General features: G+C 47.5%; 2 protein-coding genes across 4 annotated transcripts in view; one reads left to right on the plus strand and one right to left on the minus strand.

Moving 5' to 3' along the window:
- Positions 1-1317: 1317 nt before the first annotated feature.
- On the minus strand, positions 1318-14651 carry lamc2 (laminin, gamma 2). The gene is made up of 21 exons (XM_086204727.1): positions 14489-14651; positions 11311-11487; positions 11110-11227; positions 10291-10412; positions 10076-10207; positions 9756-9945; positions 9325-9437; positions 8863-9246; positions 8470-8703; positions 7831-7967; positions 7296-7452; positions 7004-7209; positions 6850-6929; positions 6258-6395; positions 6042-6186; positions 5809-5958; positions 5481-5595; positions 5196-5392; positions 4913-5071; positions 4718-4817; positions 1318-3433 (listed from the first exon to the last, which is right to left on the minus strand). Exons 1-21 carry the CDS (start codon positions 14565-14567, stop codon positions 3180-3182), a joined length of 3387 nt encoding a protein of 1128 aa, XP_086060853.1. The 5' UTR covers positions 14568-14651; the 3' UTR covers positions 1318-3179.
- Positions 14652-18590: 3939 nt separating this feature from the next.
- The window catches only part of dhx9 (DEAH (Asp-Glu-Ala-His) box helicase 9), a 17409-nt gene continuing 15882 nt past the window's right edge, over positions 18591-20117 (plus strand). Inside the window, exons 1-5 of one of the 3 annotated variants that reach the window (XM_086204730.1) lie at positions 18593-18678; positions 18837-19090; positions 19193-19344; positions 19420-19560; positions 19816-19924. In XM_086204730.1, coding sequence (XP_086060856.1) covers positions 19234-19344; positions 19420-19560; positions 19816-19924 — 361 coding nt within the window. In that variant the 5' untranslated portion in view covers positions 18593-18678; positions 18837-19090; positions 19193-19233. Of the gene's footprint in view, positions 18679-18836; positions 19091-19192; positions 19345-19419; positions 19561-19815; positions 19925-20117 lie in introns of all 3 variants that reach the window. The other 2 variants (XM_086204729.1, XM_086204728.1) reach the window with 2 other exon arrangements.

Raw genomic sequence — 20117 nt, forward strand, 5'->3', positions numbered from 1 at the left:
ACAGAAATGTTTGTTCGTGCAGATTTTTTCTTTCTCTCTTTTTCTTTTTTCTTAACCTGCTGTGGGGAGAGGGGGGAAGAGTTGTTCTTTACCTTGTTCTGTTTCACAAATCTGAAAATTAATAAATTAAGTATTCAAAAAATAATCATCATCATGATAATAGACTGGCGATCCGTCCAGGGTGAACCCCGCCTCATGTGCGAAGGCTGCTGGGATAGGCTCCACCCCCCAACACCCTTAACAGGATAGGAGGAAGAAAATGGATGGATGGATGGATCATAATAATAGATTATGTTGAAAAGATTGTATATGTAATACTTCCATGGAGTTTAGCAAACTTTTCTGTAGCTCCCTGGTCATAAGACCCTGAGACTCCACTTCAGTACCAGCTATTATTCGTGGACTGAACACAAGACTCTTCTTTTATTTATTTACAAAAAATGATCCCCGATTTTGTAACACCTGGTGCCAATTTGCTACGAATCCTCAGTGCTACCTTTGCCTTGCAGACACTACCCACCTCTGCCAAACTGGGGAGAGTCCAGAACTGGACTCACGCGTTCTCCTGTACACGACCCATTAGCAGGCCGTGTCTCATCATGAAACAGGGGGACTTCCACCCGTGGGACGTAGCACATGGGAGGATCACGTTATTCCCACCAATTCTTTCCCCTCCCGTCAGGCGCCTCGGTTGACGAGAGGAGGTGATACAGTGACCAGCATAGGTGCATGTTTTTGTGACAGCTTCCTATATAGGAAACCCCTGGGGACATGGGGAGAACATACACACTCCACACAGAAAGGCCCTTTTGCAGACCCCACCCAAGGTGTGGGCACCAGTGACATGGAGGAGAGGACACCCCAAACAGCGCCCACAGCGCCCTCTGTGGGAATTGAACCCAGGATCTTTTCGCTGTGAGGCGACAGCACTACCACTGGCCCTACAAGTCTTGTTTTTGACATATAAGTGGCATTTTCATTTTTATGAAGGTTTTTTTTTTACCATGAAAAAATTGTCAGCTCATACATTAAAACTAATGATCAAGAGATAGTGAAGGGGATGGTGGTCAGATGACAAGCTGGGGGAGGCAAGTGATGTGGGAAGTGATGCTGCACACCCAGGATGTGTTTGCATGTGTGTGTGTGTTGGGGGTTGATCTTCTTGAAAAGAGATCGATGGTGATTAGAAGTGGAACAAGAACGGAGACCTGCGGAACACCTTGGTTGACCAAAGTTGGTTGGGACATACAGCCAAGGAGGTGGGAGGTCGAAGATGGGCTGCAAATTATTGAGGGAGAATAAAAAGACAAAAACACATTTTAAGAAAAGTGCAGTCAGTTTTATTCAATAGATTCAGAGTGTATAAATATATATTTGGAAAAAGAACAAAAAACACAGAATGTTAAAGTTAATATTGTATGTACAGTTATAAATATTGCAACAGTAACACTCAAAGACATGTTATCACAAAAACACCTCAAAAATCTTGTCACTTACTGGGGTATTCACTTAAGAGCCTGTGGGGGGGGGGGGGGGGTTCATGCAGCTGTTGACTGTGGTGTGGTTCCCTATGAAAACACATCATCTGACCAATCAGAATGATGATCATAACTACTTGGAGTACTAGAGAGACTGGTGCCTTCATTTGACCAGATTAGGATGGTTTACTCTTAAATGGGAATATATAAAAAAGTTGAGGAATTTTGAAATATCCACAAATTAGTTTGAACTTTGTTGATGAAGTGAGATACTGGGAGGTTAGATCAAAGACACGATCCAGCTGCATTGTGAGAAATGGTGGATGCACGTTTTTTTGGGTCAAACTGCAGAAAATTAAAATTCCCTCCATCCATGTTCTCCCTCTTCTCCTGTTAAGAAGGAGTGGAAGTGAGCCGGAACGGGCTGGAACGGAGTTCTGTTAAAAAAAGGAGGAGAAGGGAGCTGTCAAACTCCCATATGAAATCAAGAGAACGTCGTCTGAAGGCGGTTTCACACTGAACGCGGCAGACGCGGCGCGCTGTGTGGGGTGGGGCGCAAGCACGCGCAGCGCTACCGAGTTGCTGGGCTTGGTTTGCGCTCATGTGACGTCACGGCGCGCCCTCATACACAATGAATGGACTTCCCCCGCGCAGCCTGCGCCTTGCGCGTTCAGTGTGAAACCGAGTCGCGCCCATGAGCGCATCTCTGCATGCGAGGCGTTTCTGGTTGGCTGACAGACGGACACCTGGCTCACGTTACCAGCATTGTTGTTCTGATTGGTTGAAACCACACTGTTCTGCTTTCACCGAACGAGAAAAAGAGAAAGAAAACAAAACAGAGGGCAAAATCAAATTAGTGACTGTTCTTGAAACTTTCCACGTTCTGTGTGGTGTCTCTCACTGTAAAGTGAGAACTGATGTTTTGCTCAAGAAACCATTGAGTGACATTGATGATCTGTGTCTGCATGTCTGCCTGCTCCCTGTTGTCAGCGCTGGAGAGGGCAGTGACTGCACAAAGCAGTTTTCAAAGCATTTCCAGGGGTCGCGTGGGAAGGGCGGGGCTATGGGGGCTGCAGTTGTGTGGGAACAGACACCCAAAAACTGTCATAAAAATCACCCAAAACAGATTAAAAACTGTAAAACTTGGTCGCTTTTTTTTTAATGTACAGTTCCGGCAAGACTTTTACGCCACTTTCACCCCTGCTGTTGAGGGTGGTGGGGGTGGAGCCTATCCCAGCAGCCTTCCCCCTGGACAGGTCACCAGTCCATGGCAGGGCCAACACATAGAGACAGACAACCATTGGCTCTCCCAGCCACGCCTACGGTCAATCTAGAGTCTGGATTAACCTGGTCCCTCTTGATGTCTTTGGACTGTGGAGGAAGCTGGAGTACCAGAGAGAACCCAGCAGGAACAGGGAGAACATGGAGACTCACCCAGAAAGACCCCGTGCTGCAGCCGGGGCTCCACCCACAACCTTCTTGATGGGGGCCACAGGGAGGACCACTGCTCCACCGGGCCGCCCAGATTAAATATCACTAAATAAATGCAGTTTTAATCCAAAACAGTAAATGTTTGTTCGACCCCTTTTCATTTTAGAAATAATCTTGTTATGGCTTCATCATCATCATTGCCTCGCTCAGAAACTTGCTGTCTGATTTTAACTCAGGAGACGAGACTCATTTCTTTCGTCTTTGCACCCCTCAGGCCTCCTCGATGGGCGGGCTGTTGAAGCAGCCCCTGGGGACAGCTCGCAGGATGTCCTCCAGGTTCGAGATGTCCCCCAGGATGGTGTCGATGTCCAGGTTGATTCCGGCCAGCCGGCGACGCTGAGCCATCTCCTGCTCCTCCATGTCTATCAGCCGAGGCCTCAGATGCCCTTCCACATCTCGCTGAGCGCTGGCCAGTGAGTCCTCCAGCTGCTTAAGCTGCAAGTCGTCCACGACGCCAGGATTGTCTGCACAGAGCAAGATTCAGAGTAGGTGACACACTGTCAGGCAGTAACATCTTGTACACATTTCTGTTTCACTGACCATCAGTCTGAGTCTGTGTATGACCACATCCACATGACCCCAAAATTAGAGTTTTGACATTGTGTCAAAGATGTCTGCATGTTGGGTGCATTCTGAAAGTAGCTTTAGGGCAGCAAGGATCCATCTGAGTTGGGTAAATCAGAACTATTAATGTGGCAGCCATGATGGAAGCTGCTGAATCTCTAGAACTCTCAGGAAGGAGCTCCAGCTTCCTCTGTTAGCTCCTCCAGGGAAGATTTGTTCCTCTAGTTTAGTAGAGCAGCTCCCGCAAAACTCCATGATTGCTGTTATTGCATCCATGAATGTTGAGGCTGTCTGGAGCCGCTGGGTCTTCCTGCTGCTGCACACGTTTACTACACACTTGAAGATTATAGGCGTGTTGATCTCTGATCACCTGCTAGCACGCAGCTACGCTTCAACTCACAGCTCTGCTGGTGACAGAGACGTTACCAGAGGATGCTGATGCTGTGAATGATATGATGTCACAGTAGATGAATTGACTAACACCTGTCAGTCACTCATCTGTCAATCATTTCCTGCAGTAATGACTGGGATATATATGATTGACAGGAGGAGCAACCATATGATGATATCATTTCCTGCCACCTTTGTGATCAACAGCTTTAATTGCCTCTTCAACCTGAGTAATGAAGTTTCACTTTCACTGCAAATGAGGTGAAGAATCTAAGATGGCTGTTCTGTAGTCCATCTACAGACCAGTGTAGTTTCACGAGGCGGACACATGTCAGTAACATGGCCATCACTTCTTGACATTGGTCAGAAAGAGTGTCTCCAGATTCCTCTCTCCACCTTTCCTTGACTCATGATCTTTCCATCAGGGTCAAGAGCGAGTGGACAGGATGAGGACACAGGAGGGACTATCCAAATCCAATCATTGTCTTGCAGGGATTTTAACTAAAGTTTGCATGTACACCAGTCCTCCCCATCTCAAGTGACTGCAGCAGTCATTCCTCCACCGAACCTGACAGGATGAAGGATCGCGCCACCCAGAGGCAGCCTGAGGTGAACTGACCCTTTCTGAATAAGTCGAACCCGGACCAGACAAAACGCGTCCAGATACGTGTTCTGCTGGTCCTCTGAACTGAAGACTGAATGCCACATGTGAAGATGATAAAACAGCAGCTTGATCTCAACTGGCTGCCTCACTGAAACAGAGGCAAAGGTTTTTCTGAACCACATGAACGCACTGATGTTGGCGAGCAGGCTGCTGATGTCTTGCAGGGTTTTTCCCACAGCGTCTTTGGTCTGTCTGGCATTGTTGAAGGCTTCAGCCGCTCCGGCAGCCGCCTGCAGGGGAAGCATTCACATAAGAACAACATTCATCAAGCATTTGAATTTGTGCTGACGTGTTTTTGTAGTGAAGCACTGAGTCATCCTTTCACCTGGTCAGCATCGGCATCAAGCCTCCTGGCATCATCCAGCTGAGATGCTAGATCTGCTGCTGAAGTGCCCGCTTTCACCTTCAGATCCCTCACGCCATCATGAAGTTCAGTGGCTTCATTCAGTAGGCCAGCATGAGATGGTAATGATCCAAATGTTCCCTGAAGAGCAGAAGACCTGACACTGTCAATCTAACAGTTGGCAGCTAAGCTAGAATAGCAGTTTTCCTCCCTCTCTGGTCTTTGTGCTAAGCTAGGCTTTGAAAGACAGATGATTACTGTTCACCTCCAGATTGCTGACCAGATTCTCCAGCAGGTTGACGGTACCCAGTGCGTTGTTGTAGTCTGCTGACACATCTGCCAGCAGGGACAGTGTGTCTGCATTGTTTTTGACGGCCTGCTGGATGGTGCCATTGATAACAGGAAGCTGCTTGATGGCAGCGTTGGCCAGAGTTCTCCCACTGTCAATTTGTTGGTCAAAGCCTGAGGACAAGGAGGGACACTGAGTCTTCTGCTATGTTCCATCAAACTCTGTCTGCTTGTCTGTCTGTCCATTTGTCAGACTCTGTACCTTTCAGGGTACCGAGGGCGTCATCCAGGTCATCAGTGTTGCCGGTGATGCGTTGCAGCGCTCTCTCGACGTCGGCCTTTGTGGTGGTGACTCTGTCCAGCAGCTTGTTGACACCCTGAAGATGAACCACATGAACTTCTGCTGGATTCTTTGAACTTTTTGTCAATTTTTATCAAATTCAATCGGAGTTTAATGTTCTAACTTGAATTCCAATATCAATTTAAAAATTCGGATTTCTGGATATTTGCATCTTATATCTGAACTTTAAGAGTGCTGTAGTCCTGACTTCAGATACGTTTGGTTGCTCCTTCCCACAATGCCTCTCTACCTGCTGGCCAGCTTTGCCTCTGGTGAGCAGATCCTGAGTGGCAGCTTTGTCTCGCTGCACGCCATCCTGCAGTCCCTCATAGCCAGAGATTGCTGTGTCCACCATCCCCTTCAGACCGTCCAACCTTGCAACCATGCTGTCTGCGTCCCCCTGAGAATGAATGGGGACGGAGAGCACTTAAAGACATGACACGTTTTACACTCAGAGATGAGGATGCTTGGATGCAGCCTTACCTTCAGGGACACTGGTAGGTTCTGCCCCATGCTGGCGAGGTCTTTCAGCATGCCATCTGCCATTTTGCTCTCATCCCTGGCCTCACTACTCAGGTGCGTTGCCTGGTTCTCCAAGCCCTTCACCAGGGCCGAGGTTTGGTCATACCTGAGCGGACATACACCTGGTTAGAGTACTTGTCAAGAGGAAGATGTCTGACTCCACCAAAAGACACTCACTTGCTCTTCAGGCTTCCAATAAGCTCTTTGACTTTGTTCTCCTTGTTCATGAGCGTCCGCACCAGAGCCAGACTCTTCTCTGAGTTGCTCTGAGCGTCATTTGCGCTTCGCTCCACCGAGCCCGCCGTCGTCTGATGTCTGCAGGACAGACAGGGACAAAGACACAAACATTGATTTGTGTTCATCACATTTATCCAATCACAACTCTTACTTTTCCTGTCATAATTTAGTGATTAAGTAATCTGCCCACGAATCCTTTTGATTTCTTTCAAGTAAGTAAAATAATGAATAAAATAGCAAGAAACAAATTTTTAAAAATGGAAACAAAATGGAAACCATATTTCAAAGTATCAAAATTCCATATTACAGTTCAGATCTCTGATTCAGTGTCTTTTTGTTCAGGTCTCCAGACTTAGTACTAAGCCAGGCTAACGGTTTCCCTCCATTTTGAGTCTTTGTGTTTAGCTAAACTTGTAGTTTCTTTTTTCTCCAGTATTTGTGTGATTCCAGGCCACCTGGAAGGCCCGCGAGGGATCGCCAGATCTCACTTTGAGAACCCCTGCTACCTCCTGTTTTTATCTGATGGACTTACTTGTCTGCCAGGCTGGTAGCCGTCTGCACCAGCGAGGCGAGGGTGTTGGGTCCCAGTGGAGCATCTCCAACAGGAACTTCCTACAAGAAAGAGAATTGTAGTTAAAAACCAGACTGATAGCCTCTGGAGCTGTGGCTCCTCTGCCGGCTCTTACAGCTGATCGCAGGTTGCTCTGTGCTTCCTCCAGCTTGCGTTTCATCTCCTGCATCAGTGCCTGAAGCTGCTCCGCCTTCGTCTCATACAGCTGCTGCCTTTGTTTTATGTCTTGTGCGGCATCGGCGATGTTCTGGACGTCCAGCTGCTCTGAGAGCTGACTGCGACTGATGGATGACAGACGACCCTGCAGCAGCTTCTCCATTTCTGTTGAGCACAGCAGATTGGACATCATCATCTGAGGTAAAGGAATGACGTTCCGTCTGAGTAAGGTGGCGTGGTGATGTTCAGACCTGCCAGCTGCTCGCTAGTGTCCTGCAGGTCGTTGACTAGCTCCTCGGCACCTCTCAGAGCAGCCTCCATGCCGGCATTGTTGGTGGGCTTTAAGCCTCCGTCCATCTCTGAGAACAGACTCTCTAGCTGCTGCAGCTTGGTGGCGTACACCTCCACCTGACCACACATCAACACACCTGTTAGATCAGGAAAGCCTCAACATGCTCGGAGAGAAACCAGAACAGACCCAACTTGTTTGTCGGACAACTTCCTATTCCTCTTTTGCGTGTTTAAATTTAATTTGCTGTTAATCTCAAGGATTCCCTTTTGGTTTTCTGTTGTCATGGCAACAGGGATCATCAGTGTTGCATAGCTGATGAACTGACGTGGTTGCAAAGTAACTCTCCTACTACAGACATAGTTGGACCTCCAGAGAGATCTCGAGCCTATGTGCCCTACCTCCTGTGTAGTAGTAGTGATGCCTCTGACCTCTAGGGGGAGCCACACACCCTGCTGACTAGCACCTGACCTGAAACTGAACACACATTGACTCACCTTTGCTTTGACCGGGCTAAAACAGGAGGGACAGTTGGACCTTTGACACTTTAGCCCCTCAAAGCCTGGTCTGCATCGACAGCGTCCGCCGTCGTCACACTGCCTGGACTCGGCCCCCTGGCTGTCACAGCCACATGCTGCACCACACACACAGGAAACTGTCACATGATCATATCACACTCAGGTGAAAAACATGTGACGTTAACGACACAACTGATCATCACATGTGGACGGGTGGGTCGCACGAGTGTCGGGAGAAAGTCCTCATCCAGCAGCAGTGTCATGCTATTATTATCATTCTTATGATCATTGTTATTATTATTATCGTCATTATTTTTACGATTATTGTCATTATAATCATTATTATTGATATTATTATTGTCATTAGTGTTATTATTGTTATCATTGTTGGTATTATTAGTATCATTATCGTTGTATTTATTAATGTTAGGGTTGGGCTGGTTAGGGTGGTGGGGGTGGAGCCTAACCCAGCAGCCTTCCCCCTGGACGGGTCACCAGTCCATGGCAGGGCCAACACATAGAGACGTTTGGAGATGATGTCACAGAATACCCTACCAGACTGGAACTCTCCTGCAGACCTAAAGTCAGCGTTTGGTGATGATGTCATGGCGTTCTTACGTCTGCAGGCGTCAGTTGCCCGGGTGTGATGGAAGCCTGGCTGGCAGCTCTCGCACCTCCGTCCCACTGTGTTGTTCACACACCTCAGACACTCGCCGCTGCGGCGGTCACAGCTTCCTGCCACGCTGGTGTCAATGTGGCCATTGCACTGACATGGTTGGCAGGCCCGCTGCTCACCGGTGCCTCCTGCTGGCTTGCCATAAAACCCTTCCTGACACACATCACAGCGAAAACCTGAAGGCACACACACACACACACACACACACACACACACACACACACACACACACACACACACACACACACAAAACCTATTTAAGTTTTAGTCCAGAACTCAGGAAACATTTGACCTATGAGCAAAGAAACACTTATCTGGGATGGTTCTGGACCTACCGGTGGTTCCAGGGGGGCAGCGATCACAGACAGGCTCCAGCGAGCCAGAGGCCAGCGAGCAGGACACGCCCCCTGGACAGGGACACTTCAGACAAGCTTGGGGCTGCCAGGGGTCCCGGTAAAACCCCTCGGAGCACCCCTGCGTCTCATCAGCAGAGTAGCAGTCTCCGGTCTGCGGGTCACAGCTGCCTCCTCTGCAGCTGCAGGGCTCGCAGCTGCTGAAGGCGCCGTCTGCAGGGGTGCTGCGTCTGAAACCCACTGCGCATCTCTCACAGAAGTCCCCCTCGTATCCTGGCGGACAGCTGCAGATCTGTACCCAAGGGGCCGGGATGCCACGCCCACGCCGCGCGGACACCAGCTGTACGTTGTCAAGGTAACCACGACCTGCAACAATTTCCAAATGCTTCTGTAATTGCTGAGCTCGGAGCTGCTAATCAGACAGGAAGCAACTAGGAAGCTGACCGTTCTCTCCAAATGTGGCTCGTATCTTGATGGCGGTGAGGTTCTGGAGAAGCGTCTGGAACTGGGCCGAAGTGACCTGAGGCCTCCACCTGCTGCTGGGCTGCTCATCCAGTCTGTTGATGACACAGGCAACATGAGACAAAGCAAGAGTGACGCTGCTACCGGGCCGTTAGTCCATCACCAGTCTTATGGGCAAAGGTTAAATTCAGGTAAAACCCTCAGGCTATATTTGTCAGGTCAGTTGGAACTGGCCATTCTGAGGCCGCCATGTTTCAGACACGATGACAACACGAGCAGTCTAAGGAAGATTCCAGTACAGTAGATCTGTTTCTACTTGCTCTGACAGCCAGGAATGTCCCCGCCTCCCTGAGACCGGCACACCTGTCAGCAGCAGTTATGTGAGGCAGATGTGGTGGATGAATGTCCCTCACCTGAAGCTGTAGCTGATCTTCTGTCCACAGGGGACAATGGAGCGCAGGTCACCCAGTGAAGCAGCCACACGGAGACCAGAACCTTCCAGAACCACATCATTGGTGGACGGGTGTCGAACGCCACGGTCAAGACGCAGCGAGAAAGACAGGTTCTGACCGTAGCTTAGCAACTGGTTCCCCAGGTAAGGAGCTGGAGGGGGAGAGAGCACACACCTGGTCAGCATGAGGAGGAGGAGACATGAAAGACCAGCAATGGGAAAGGAAACTGGAAGATGGAAGGGAAGACAGACAGAGAACACATGGGTGGGGCTAGTCCTCACCTGGGGCATACAGGTAAACCGGCAGGCTGTTTTTGGAGATCACCTCCAGGTCCTGGTGTTTTGGTGACCAGCGAAAATGGATGTCTGCTGGGGTGACGGCGAGTGCAGTCGCAGCTGTCCAACCCTCCGGTCCTGCAATCAACTCACGCTTTAGAGTGAAGCTTTTATTTTGAAACTCACTGTTTTTATTGTGAAAAGCAAAGGTGAAAGGTTACCATTGACAAAGTTTGAAGTGACATTGTAGGTGGAGTAATCGGACTTTGCTGAACACTGGCTGCTGTGACCGTAACAGAAACAGGCTGCACTACGAGTCCCAGAATCCTCTCTGGGCTGGCGCCTGTACACCAGTGACAGGAAGTTGATCAGGTTAACACCACAGAAGAAGATTAATGAACAGGAAGCTCACGTTTAAAGGAGGCGAGACTGATTGAATAATCACAGTCAAATTAAGTTTGGCCTTAAGTTCTTTCGGCAAATGTTTTGTCTTTTTTGCCACAAATTCTTTGGCAATTTTTCATTAAAAATAATTGGAATACATTGTATTTGTACATTTTAAAGGTTTTTTTCAAGCTTTGATGTTTGCTTTTTAACGAATTTCTGGTAAAAGTCTTTTACAAATTCATGCAATCAATCAGGAATTCCAGATATAATTTTGTTTATTTGTGGCACATTTGAAGTGCCTTTTTTAAATTAATTGTAATTCTTATTTTTGATAATTGTTGCTGATTCTTTAGCAGTTAAGAAGTTTCACCATTTTTCTAATCACCATTTTTTCAGCAAATTGGCAGAAGAGACATGAGAGCCAAAAATGAGCCGAAAGTCTGTGAAGACAAATACTGACAAATACTCTGATGAGGTACTTCTGTCAGCATGCAGTATTCGCAACTAATTTCAGTAACATTTGTCTCTTCTTTCCTCTGAAATTGTCTTTCAAGTATTACTGAGGATATTACAATGGTAAGTTGAAGTACTTTAGGAAATTATGAAACTACTGATGGAGTGAAAATTATTTTCAGGAGTGTGAGATCCATCACCTGAGCGGGCAGCCGCCTGCCACGATGGCGCCATCCGAGCAGCGGTCACACTTGGCTCCCATGATGCCGTCCTTGCAGCTGCAGCGCCCCCTGATGTCACACTTTGCACTGACAGAACCTGGCGGGAGGAGCAACAAGTTGAGAAAGGAGGTTCTCCAAAATTCCGCCCATCACCTGGAGTACAACATGACGACTTCTCACCCGTGGTGTTGCAGCTGCATGGTGTGCAGCTCAGTCCCGCCCCCTGCAGGTAAAACCCGTCCCTGCAGCGCTCACAGTGGCGGCCCTCAAAGTTCCCCTGACAGTTGATGCAGTGCAGCCCCCCCGTGTCCCGCAGGCAGTAGCGAGACCGCCCGTTGCATTCGCAGCGCGCCATCGCTGTAGGAGACAGGAAGTGAGAGTTTCAGCATCCAACAATTCATGTGACTGACGACACAGTTCTCCTGTCACTGCTGTCAGGCCCAGCACAACATCATGGACCCGCTCTTCAGGAGTTTGTAGAGTGGTGTGACAGCTCCAAACTAGAACTGAACGTCAGCAAGACCAAAGAGATGGTGGTGACCTTCTCCAGCAAGCAGAGGGATCTGGCTTCTGCTGTCATCACCACCACCCACGGGAAGCCAGTGGAGGTGGTCGAGGAGTACAAATACCTGGGCACAATCTTTGACAACCTCCTGAACTTTTCTGCCAACACAGAGGAGATTCTCAGGAGGTGTCACCAACGACTGCTCCTCCTCAGGAAACTCAATTCCTTTGGAGTCAGCGCGCCCATCATGATGACTTTCTACTACGCCTTTGTGGAAAGCATCATCACATCCTCCATAACCTGCTGGTTCCACTCCCTCAGCCTCCAGAACCGGAACAGACTGCAGCGCACTGCATCAGTGTGCTCCAAAATCATCGGCCTGCCTGTCAGAACTCTTTCACACGTTTACAGCCAACAGGTCCTGAGACAGGCAGCCAAGATCACCAAAGACCCCTCACACATACTCCACTCTGCATTTGAATGGCTCCCCTCTGGGCGACGCCTCCGCTGTGAGGCCTGCAGAACTGAGAGGAGGGAAGCCACCATAGACCCCAAAGCCATTCTTCTCTTTAACTCCAGCTGCTAACACCTTCCCCACACCAACACCCTACACACACACACCTACACACACACACCTACACACACACACCTACACACACACACCTACACACACACACCTACACACACGCCTACACACACACACCTACACACACACACCTACACACACACCTACACACACACACCTACACACACACACCTACACACACACACACCTACACACACGCCTACACACACACACCTACACACACACACCTACACACACACCTACACACACACACCTGCACACACACACCTACACACACACACCTACACACACACACCTACACACACACACCTACACACACACCTACACACACACACCTACACACTCTCCCCGGACTACTCAATATCCTGTCTTCACTGTTCCACTGTTTATACTGTTTACATTGTCTGCACTTTATTCACTCACTCCAGTCACCTTACTCTTCATTCTACATTGTGTACATACTGTATGTAGTATATTTATTGTATTTTATCTTTAATCTTATTTTTATTCTCTTATTTATTCCCACTATCATGTCCGTTTTTTTTTTTCTATTGTGTTTTAATGTCATGCTGCTCAGTTGTACCGTACTTTAATTGCCCCTCTGGGATAAATAAAGTCATCTGAATCTGAATCTGAATCTGAATCTGAATCTGAATCTGAATGTGACTTGACAGTGACGATGTTGATGATGACGACGGCGTTGATGGTAATGAGGGTGGTGATGATGAGGGTGCTGGTTGCCGGTGTCAAAGCACTGTAGCGGGAAGATCCGCCCCACGCTGAGGTTGTGGAGTGAGGAACTTCTTCTGTAATATTCAGACATTTGTTGGTTCATTCTGCTTTGTGTTCCTGGTTCCTTCATCATTGCCAAGGATTGGACAAAAAACAAGGCCCAGCAGGCAAAGCTCCACTCTGAAGATCCAGGTGTTCGTCTCTCACGACAGTGACTCTTCTCCGCCGTCCACCATGTGCACTTCACCGAAGAGGTAGCAGCACCATACCAGACTCATCCACAGCCTGAGAGCACTGGGAGCACTGGGAGCACTGGGAGCACTGGGAGCACTGGGAGCACTGGGAGCACTGGGAGCACTAACCCGTCTCCACAGCCGCCTGGTTTGCCTGATGAGGAGGGCTGAATGCAGACCTCTGGTTTATAGACTTACTGTTTCTCATCTCAGTTCCAGATCGAGTTCCAAAGGTGTGTTTGCTCGCCATCTGAACAAGGTAGACCTCAGGTGACTCCGCCTTTGACTGACTGACTCTGATAGCGCTCATCTGAACGCCGTTGGCAGTGTTTGGCCACAACGGGACAGTTTCTGAAATGTGGCGGTCTGATAGAGTCCTTCAAAGGGAAGGATCTACGGAACGCTACATTCTAGAAAATCATACAAATGTTGTTGCAACAGTTTGAACTGAATCTACGCAAAGCATCATGTGACCGAGGCAGTTCAGAGCCGTTTTAACAAACGCAGGATTGGAAAGAAAGCTGCTGCAGATTGACTTTGGTTAATACGTTTTTATGAAAATCAAAGTCCTTCAACTTTTTGTCTCATTATCAATTAATAAACATTGCCTTAATAACTGATTTCAAAGTCATTTCTGACTTTAAAAGTCAAAAATATAATTGCCCGATATTTTATCCTTTTTTTCTTTTCTTGGCAGACATGGGCTTCCGTATCACGTCGTGTCACCAACTCTGACAGATGCTTCTTTTTTGATACAAATACTTTATTCTTTCCGCCATTAACTGATGAATTACTTATTTTATGTGTCACTGAAGGCGTTGATCATCTCCACACCCATCATCCTGATGTCTGATCGTCTGATTTATTCTCTGTATGCAGTCTTGGAACTTTCGTCCGTGTTCTCGTACGAATTTTTTTTGACTGTGTTACACAACTTCTTTCCTTCAGCTTGGCAGCGTTCTGTGAGATAAGTTTCAATTGCCAACAAGTTGATTTTCTCACATAAAACTCAGAATGTTTTTAGACGACAATTTTGGGAAAAAAAAGACGACCATCACATCAAATTCACCTCATGAAAAGAAAGTATTTCATTACCTACATTTCTATGGGAAATGCTGGTGAACCGCATCACTGATGGGACCTTGAACGCAACAGTTCATCACACACATGAATATACTGTGTAGTATATTCTTATAAGACAAGCTGGTGCTAGAAAGCCAATGGAACACTCTTATTCTGAGTTTAGAAGATGTCTCCTGACAGGAGGAGTCTGGTGTCCCAGTGGCTGCATGCAGGACTCACCGTAGTAGGAGTGTGTGGCGTGGACGCAGGAGAGCAGAGCAGCCAGCAGGCCGCATACGTAAATCCAGCGGTTCGTCATGTTGATTCAAAAACTGCTGCAGCTCCTCAGAACTGCGACTTTTAACTCCTCTGCTGCTGCAGGTCTGAACACGCAACACATACTCACTCACACACGCACACACACACACACACTCAGAGGATATGACAGGGCAGTCTGTGTGAGTGTATTTCTGGGCGTTGTTCCCTTCAGCACATTTACATTTTTATGACACAAAGACGTTTCACAAGACAGAAATGTAGGAGTTTGTTTGTGTGTGTGTGCGTGTGTGTGCGTGTGTGTGTGTGAAGAGTGTCTCTGTTCGTCCTTGAATGGAAAACTTGAGGCTTCAACCTCTGAAATGAAGTCCTGTGATTTTCAGAAAGGGAGAAGAGCAGCTGTCATGTTTCTGATGGATGACAAGTACATTCACTAACACACAGAAATGGAAGTAGATGTTGAAGTGATACAAAACATAGAAGCAGGTCAACAATAATGAGCGATAATAGTAATGAGTGTTTTGAGGCTAAAAGAACAAACTGGTTGGGACAGAAGGGCACTGTGGTGATTAAAGGTTCAGTTTGCAGATTTGATGGCAGGAGTTTTCATGGATCAGCTGATGCGTTCTGTGGTCCTCGATGCTGAACGCATTTGCACTGCAGTCTGAAGGCGTGTTCACACCAAACGCAACACAAATTTTTGACGCGAACAACAATGCGAATTTCACGCATTTGTGTGTACGCGCTAGTTAGAAAACAAATGTGCGTGACGCAGTGTCGAGAGAGCCTATCAGCGTTGAGATTCCCCTGGCGTCAACGGTCCTGGCGCCTGTAGTTGGTGTCCGTCCGTGATATCCTGGCACCGATCCTCGCCAACAGGTCATCGAACTGGGCCCTCGTCAGCTTGAAGCACCGCTGGAAACAGCCGTCGTCCCGGTGCAGTTCCCGGAGAAGGCGGTGAAATTCACCCAGCTGTGCTCCTCCTGATTATGGCATGGATCCAGATACGGCGGCGTTTGGTTTTCCACCGTATCTGGGACTTCCACAACAGGTACAAGCCACGGTTGTTACGTCAGCCATGGCTGATGACGGAAAGAAATGGCGGAAATAAATTCTCCTCACGGGGGGAAAAGTTTGCGCAAATGACGTGAATAAAAACAAATGATGCGATGCAAAAATTCGCATTTGGTGTGAACACACCTTTAGGGTCTACACCAGTTGATCAGTCAGGCTGGCTCGCCAGTCGTCATGGCAACAGACGGCAGAATTTGAGAGGACACAGAGGCGATGGGCTGATGGCCGATGGCCTGAACAGCCGCCTCACCCTTTGTTACAAATTACATTCAAAAATTCGTCAACTAACCCTAACCCAACTCGTCACTTCATCAACGGCCTGGACCAGCAGGCCTGGACCAGCAGGCCTGGACCAGCAGGACGTCCCGGTGGTGACTAATGAAGGAACAACACGCTGAGTCACAGGTGGGACCTCCAATTCAGTTCACCTGAAAAATTAGGAGGGTTACAAAAACACTGACCGTCTAAACGACTAACTAACGTGATGTGAATCAGCAGACGTGTGTGTTTCTGTCATGTATGATCAGAGGTGCGGAGTATTTTACTAAGATGAAGTACAACGTCTTTGGATAAGTACTTTACCTTAGTATTCATATTCAGGGGACTCTGCACTTTAACTCCACAACATTTATCTGATGCAAATCAGTCGCTTGTTACTCTGATGAGAAAGACACAAGAAACAGGATGAAGAGGACGCGCTTCCCAGGAGAAGCCCGATGGTGGAGCTGTCACATGTGCTCTCTCGATGTTCTTCGTCTCTTTGTTGAGCCTGTCTGTATTTTTGTCTTCTATGCAATAAATTAGAATTTAAAAAAACAACAAAATAATGCAATTCTACTTCTAGTTCTCTCAAGTTTTGCCTCTAACGCAGCAAACAGACAAAAGGCTGAGGCCCACAAGACAGGAAGTGGTCCAGCACCAGAACCACTAACCCAGGTAGAAGACATGGCCCTCATCAGGGGCCCGCCGGGCTCTCCGGCCTTGGTAGTAAACGACCTCAGTTGCTTTTCCAGATTCTCAGTCGTCCTTCAGACGTCGTCACCTAGATTGCAGCTCCATCAAATGCTCGTTAGGAAATGACTGGATATCTGATGGGGTCTGACAGTTCTGACCAGATTTCAGGGCGTCTATGTCAACAAGCTCCCCAGGACGAGTCGCCAGGTGACAGGGAGGAGGAGCTCACCCTGCTTTCTGAAACGAAGCCTGCTAAATGTGAGGATTGTTGCTGTGGTTTTGTTGTTGTTTTTGATGTTGTTTTATTGTATTATAATATTATCGATGTTGTTGATGATGATGTTCATGTTTATTTTATTGTTGTTGATGTTTATGTTATTGTTGTTTATATTGGTTATTATTTTGTTATTGTTGTTGATGTTCATGTTGTTGATGTTTATGTTATTGTTTATGTTATTGTTGTTGTTGTTGCTGATAGATATTAATGTTTCTGTTATTGTTGTATATGTTATTGTTATTGTTGTTGTTGTTGCTGATGATATTAATGTTTCTGTTATTGTTGTATATGTTATTGTTATTGTTGTTGTTGTTGCTGATGATATTAATGTTTCTGTTATTGTTGTATATGTTATTGTTATTGTTGTTGTTGTTGCTGATGATATTAATGTTTCTGTTATTGTTGTATATGTTATTGTTATTGTTGTTGTTGTTGCTGATAGATATTCTGTAGACTTTGGTAAAAAACAGTAAACCCTTACAAATGCAGCTGGAACACTGAATCACAGCCTGCATGTGTAAACCGTCTTCTAAGGGAGCAGCCAGACACTCCCTGAACCTCAGTCACGACACACACACACGCACACACACACACGCACACACACACACACGCACACACGCACACACACACACACACACACACCCTGGTTTCCCTCACAAACACCCTCCCTATCTGCACAAATACACTGCCGCAGGCCTGAGTGCTGCACACACATGCAGCCGCGCCCTACCTGCTCGTGTTACCGTGTCAACGCCACACCCTGAACACACACAGTTATCAACACCTGGCAGGAGGTGAATCAGTCAGATGTCTCAAAACTATTACTGCATTATTACTGTACATGTGATATTTAGTATGACGGACCAGGCCGTGGATGGTGTCTCCAGAGGTTATTGCGTCATCTCCAAGTGTTGAAGCAGGCTGTTATCAATAATAGATAACCAATAACCAATAACCAATATTCAATGAAGAGACATTCCTGTTTATTACCAACAAATAATTCCTTGTTATCTTCTTATTTTACTATCAGATGAAGAACTCTGTGTCTGTCTGGGTCATTCACTTCTCGCTGGGTGGATGAATCTAGATGAACTTGACTACAGAGACCCCCCCCCCCCCCCCCCCCCCCAGGGGTGTGGCCCATTTTCAAGGTTATTGACTCATTTAGTAGTTTTATACTAAAGGTGGAACTGATCTGCATCAACGTGCCGGCGACGTGTTTCCACATTGGTTACACGTCTATGTTGTCGTCACGTAGCAACACAACACGTTAACTCTTTCATTCCAAAAGCATCAGCAGACTTTTGTAAAGGCTTCAAAGACAGACAGACAGACAGACAGACACACACACACACACACACACACACACACACATATATATTCTGTATATATGTGTGTGTGAATTTGTACCTAAGTCGCCAGGTTGAGGACTTGTGACTTGCTTAACTAACAGCGATAAAAGACTCGACTTGACTTTGACTTGCATGCAGTGACTTGACAAGTCATCACCTTCTTTGTTAATATGTGAATTATTAAATCAATACTTCAATGTTCCTGTTGCATGTGGGCTGACCTGGCAACCTGTAGGAGGAGGAGGAGGAGGAGGAGGAGGAGGAGGAGGAGGAGAGTTTCTCCCGCCTCGAGTGTACTGGTTCCCGGGGATGGACAAACTCATCCTCAGAGGGGAACACTTATCTGCGTTTACATTCCAGACCGCTGGGTGGCGGTAACGCTAATTCACAAGCAGCCAGACAACCGTCAATCATACCAAAGAAAGGAAGAACTCGATAGCCTTCTACCGCTGGTGTGTTCCTGGAAGTTGGCCACCGTCGGCGAAAGCGGACTGATAGTGAGTAATAACATACAATCGACTTGTGTAAAGCGCTTTCTTTGAATCAGAGCGTGTTTTTATAACTCGCGAAGTGGCAGGAGAGACGCTGATTGAGCATTAGCTTGCAAATCATTAGCACTAGCTTCCAGCTTGCTATTAATATCTCCTCGATGTAGCAAACAGGTCTGCAGCCTCCTCCAGCGGCAACATCAGTCAGGGATCTGGGAGGTGTACCAGTACTACTAGTACCAGTACTACAAGTGGTAGGAGGTGTGAGCCTGAGTCTCTGCAGGTCTGCAGCCTCCTCCTCCTCCAGCAGCATCAGTCAGGGATCTGGGAGGTGAGAAGCACCAGGACTCAGAGGAAGAAGTCCAGTTAGTGACCTGCAGCTGTGAGACAGGAAGGAGGACAGGAGGAGGGAGAAGCCCAGGTCACAGCTTCCATTACTGTAGAATAACCCAGTATCTGTCTCCAGATGTCAGGCCTCCACATATTTGACTGGAATGACCTGATGAGTTACATGTTGTCTCAGATTCAAGGGTCAACCGGAGGTCACTCCTCCATCAGTCTACCATGGCAGACATCAAGAACTTCCTGTACGCCTGGTGTGGCAAGAAGAAGCTGACGCCAAACTACGACATCCGAGCAGCTGGCAACAAAAACCGGCAGAAGTTTATGTGTGAGGTGAGCTTGTGTTGCACTTCATGTCTCTGGGCCTGGGTGAGTGTTCTGTGACCTTTGACCTTTGCTCTGCTGAAGGTACGTGTCGACGGCTTCAACTACACCGGGATGGGCAACTCCACAAACAAGAAGGACGCTCAGAGCAATGCTGCCAGGGACTTTGTCAACTACCTGGTCCGAGTCGGACAGATGAGTGCAGCTGAGGTCCCGGCTGTTGGGGTCAGAACTCCCACCTTGAAATATTGATATATCAGCTGCATTCATCCATTAAATGATTGACTTTTTGATGGTAACACACCAAAGAATTGAATTCTAAGTTTCTATGTAAATGAATATAAACTCACTGTACAATGACAGGTTTAGCAGGTGGTTATGCAAAGGTAAAGCACTCCTGTTACTCATAGACATGTTACATTCCGAGTTGTGCAGTGGAGGATAATTATTTTGTAGTCAGGCTTTATTCTCCTCCTCCAGATTGGCGTTCCAGAGGTTAATCAGCAGGATAGCGGAGGAAACGGCAGCTACGGACTCCTCCCCTCTGGTGGTCCTCTGCCACCTCACCTGGTGGTGAAAGCTGAGCAAGGTAATGAGCTGTCTTGAACAGCTATGGCTCCTGCAGTTCTTTTGAGGGTGGCCTGTTACAGTTGGCGTGTCTGAGAATCCCTGATGTTCTCAGGGACGTCGCATCAGCGTGTTGGTGGCAGCTCATGTCTGCTGTTCCAAACGATTGTGTGTGTGTGTGTGTGTGTGTGTGTGTGTGTGTGTGTGTGTGTGTG

Source organism: Aulostomus chinensis, chromosome 5 (genome assembly GCF_037954235.1).
Source record: "Aulostomus chinensis isolate RoL2024-O1b breed Wild chromosome 5, RoL_Achi_v1.0, whole genome shotgun sequence".
NCBI classification, from domain to species: Eukaryota; Metazoa; Chordata; class Actinopteri; order Syngnathiformes; family Aulostomidae; genus Aulostomus; species Aulostomus chinensis.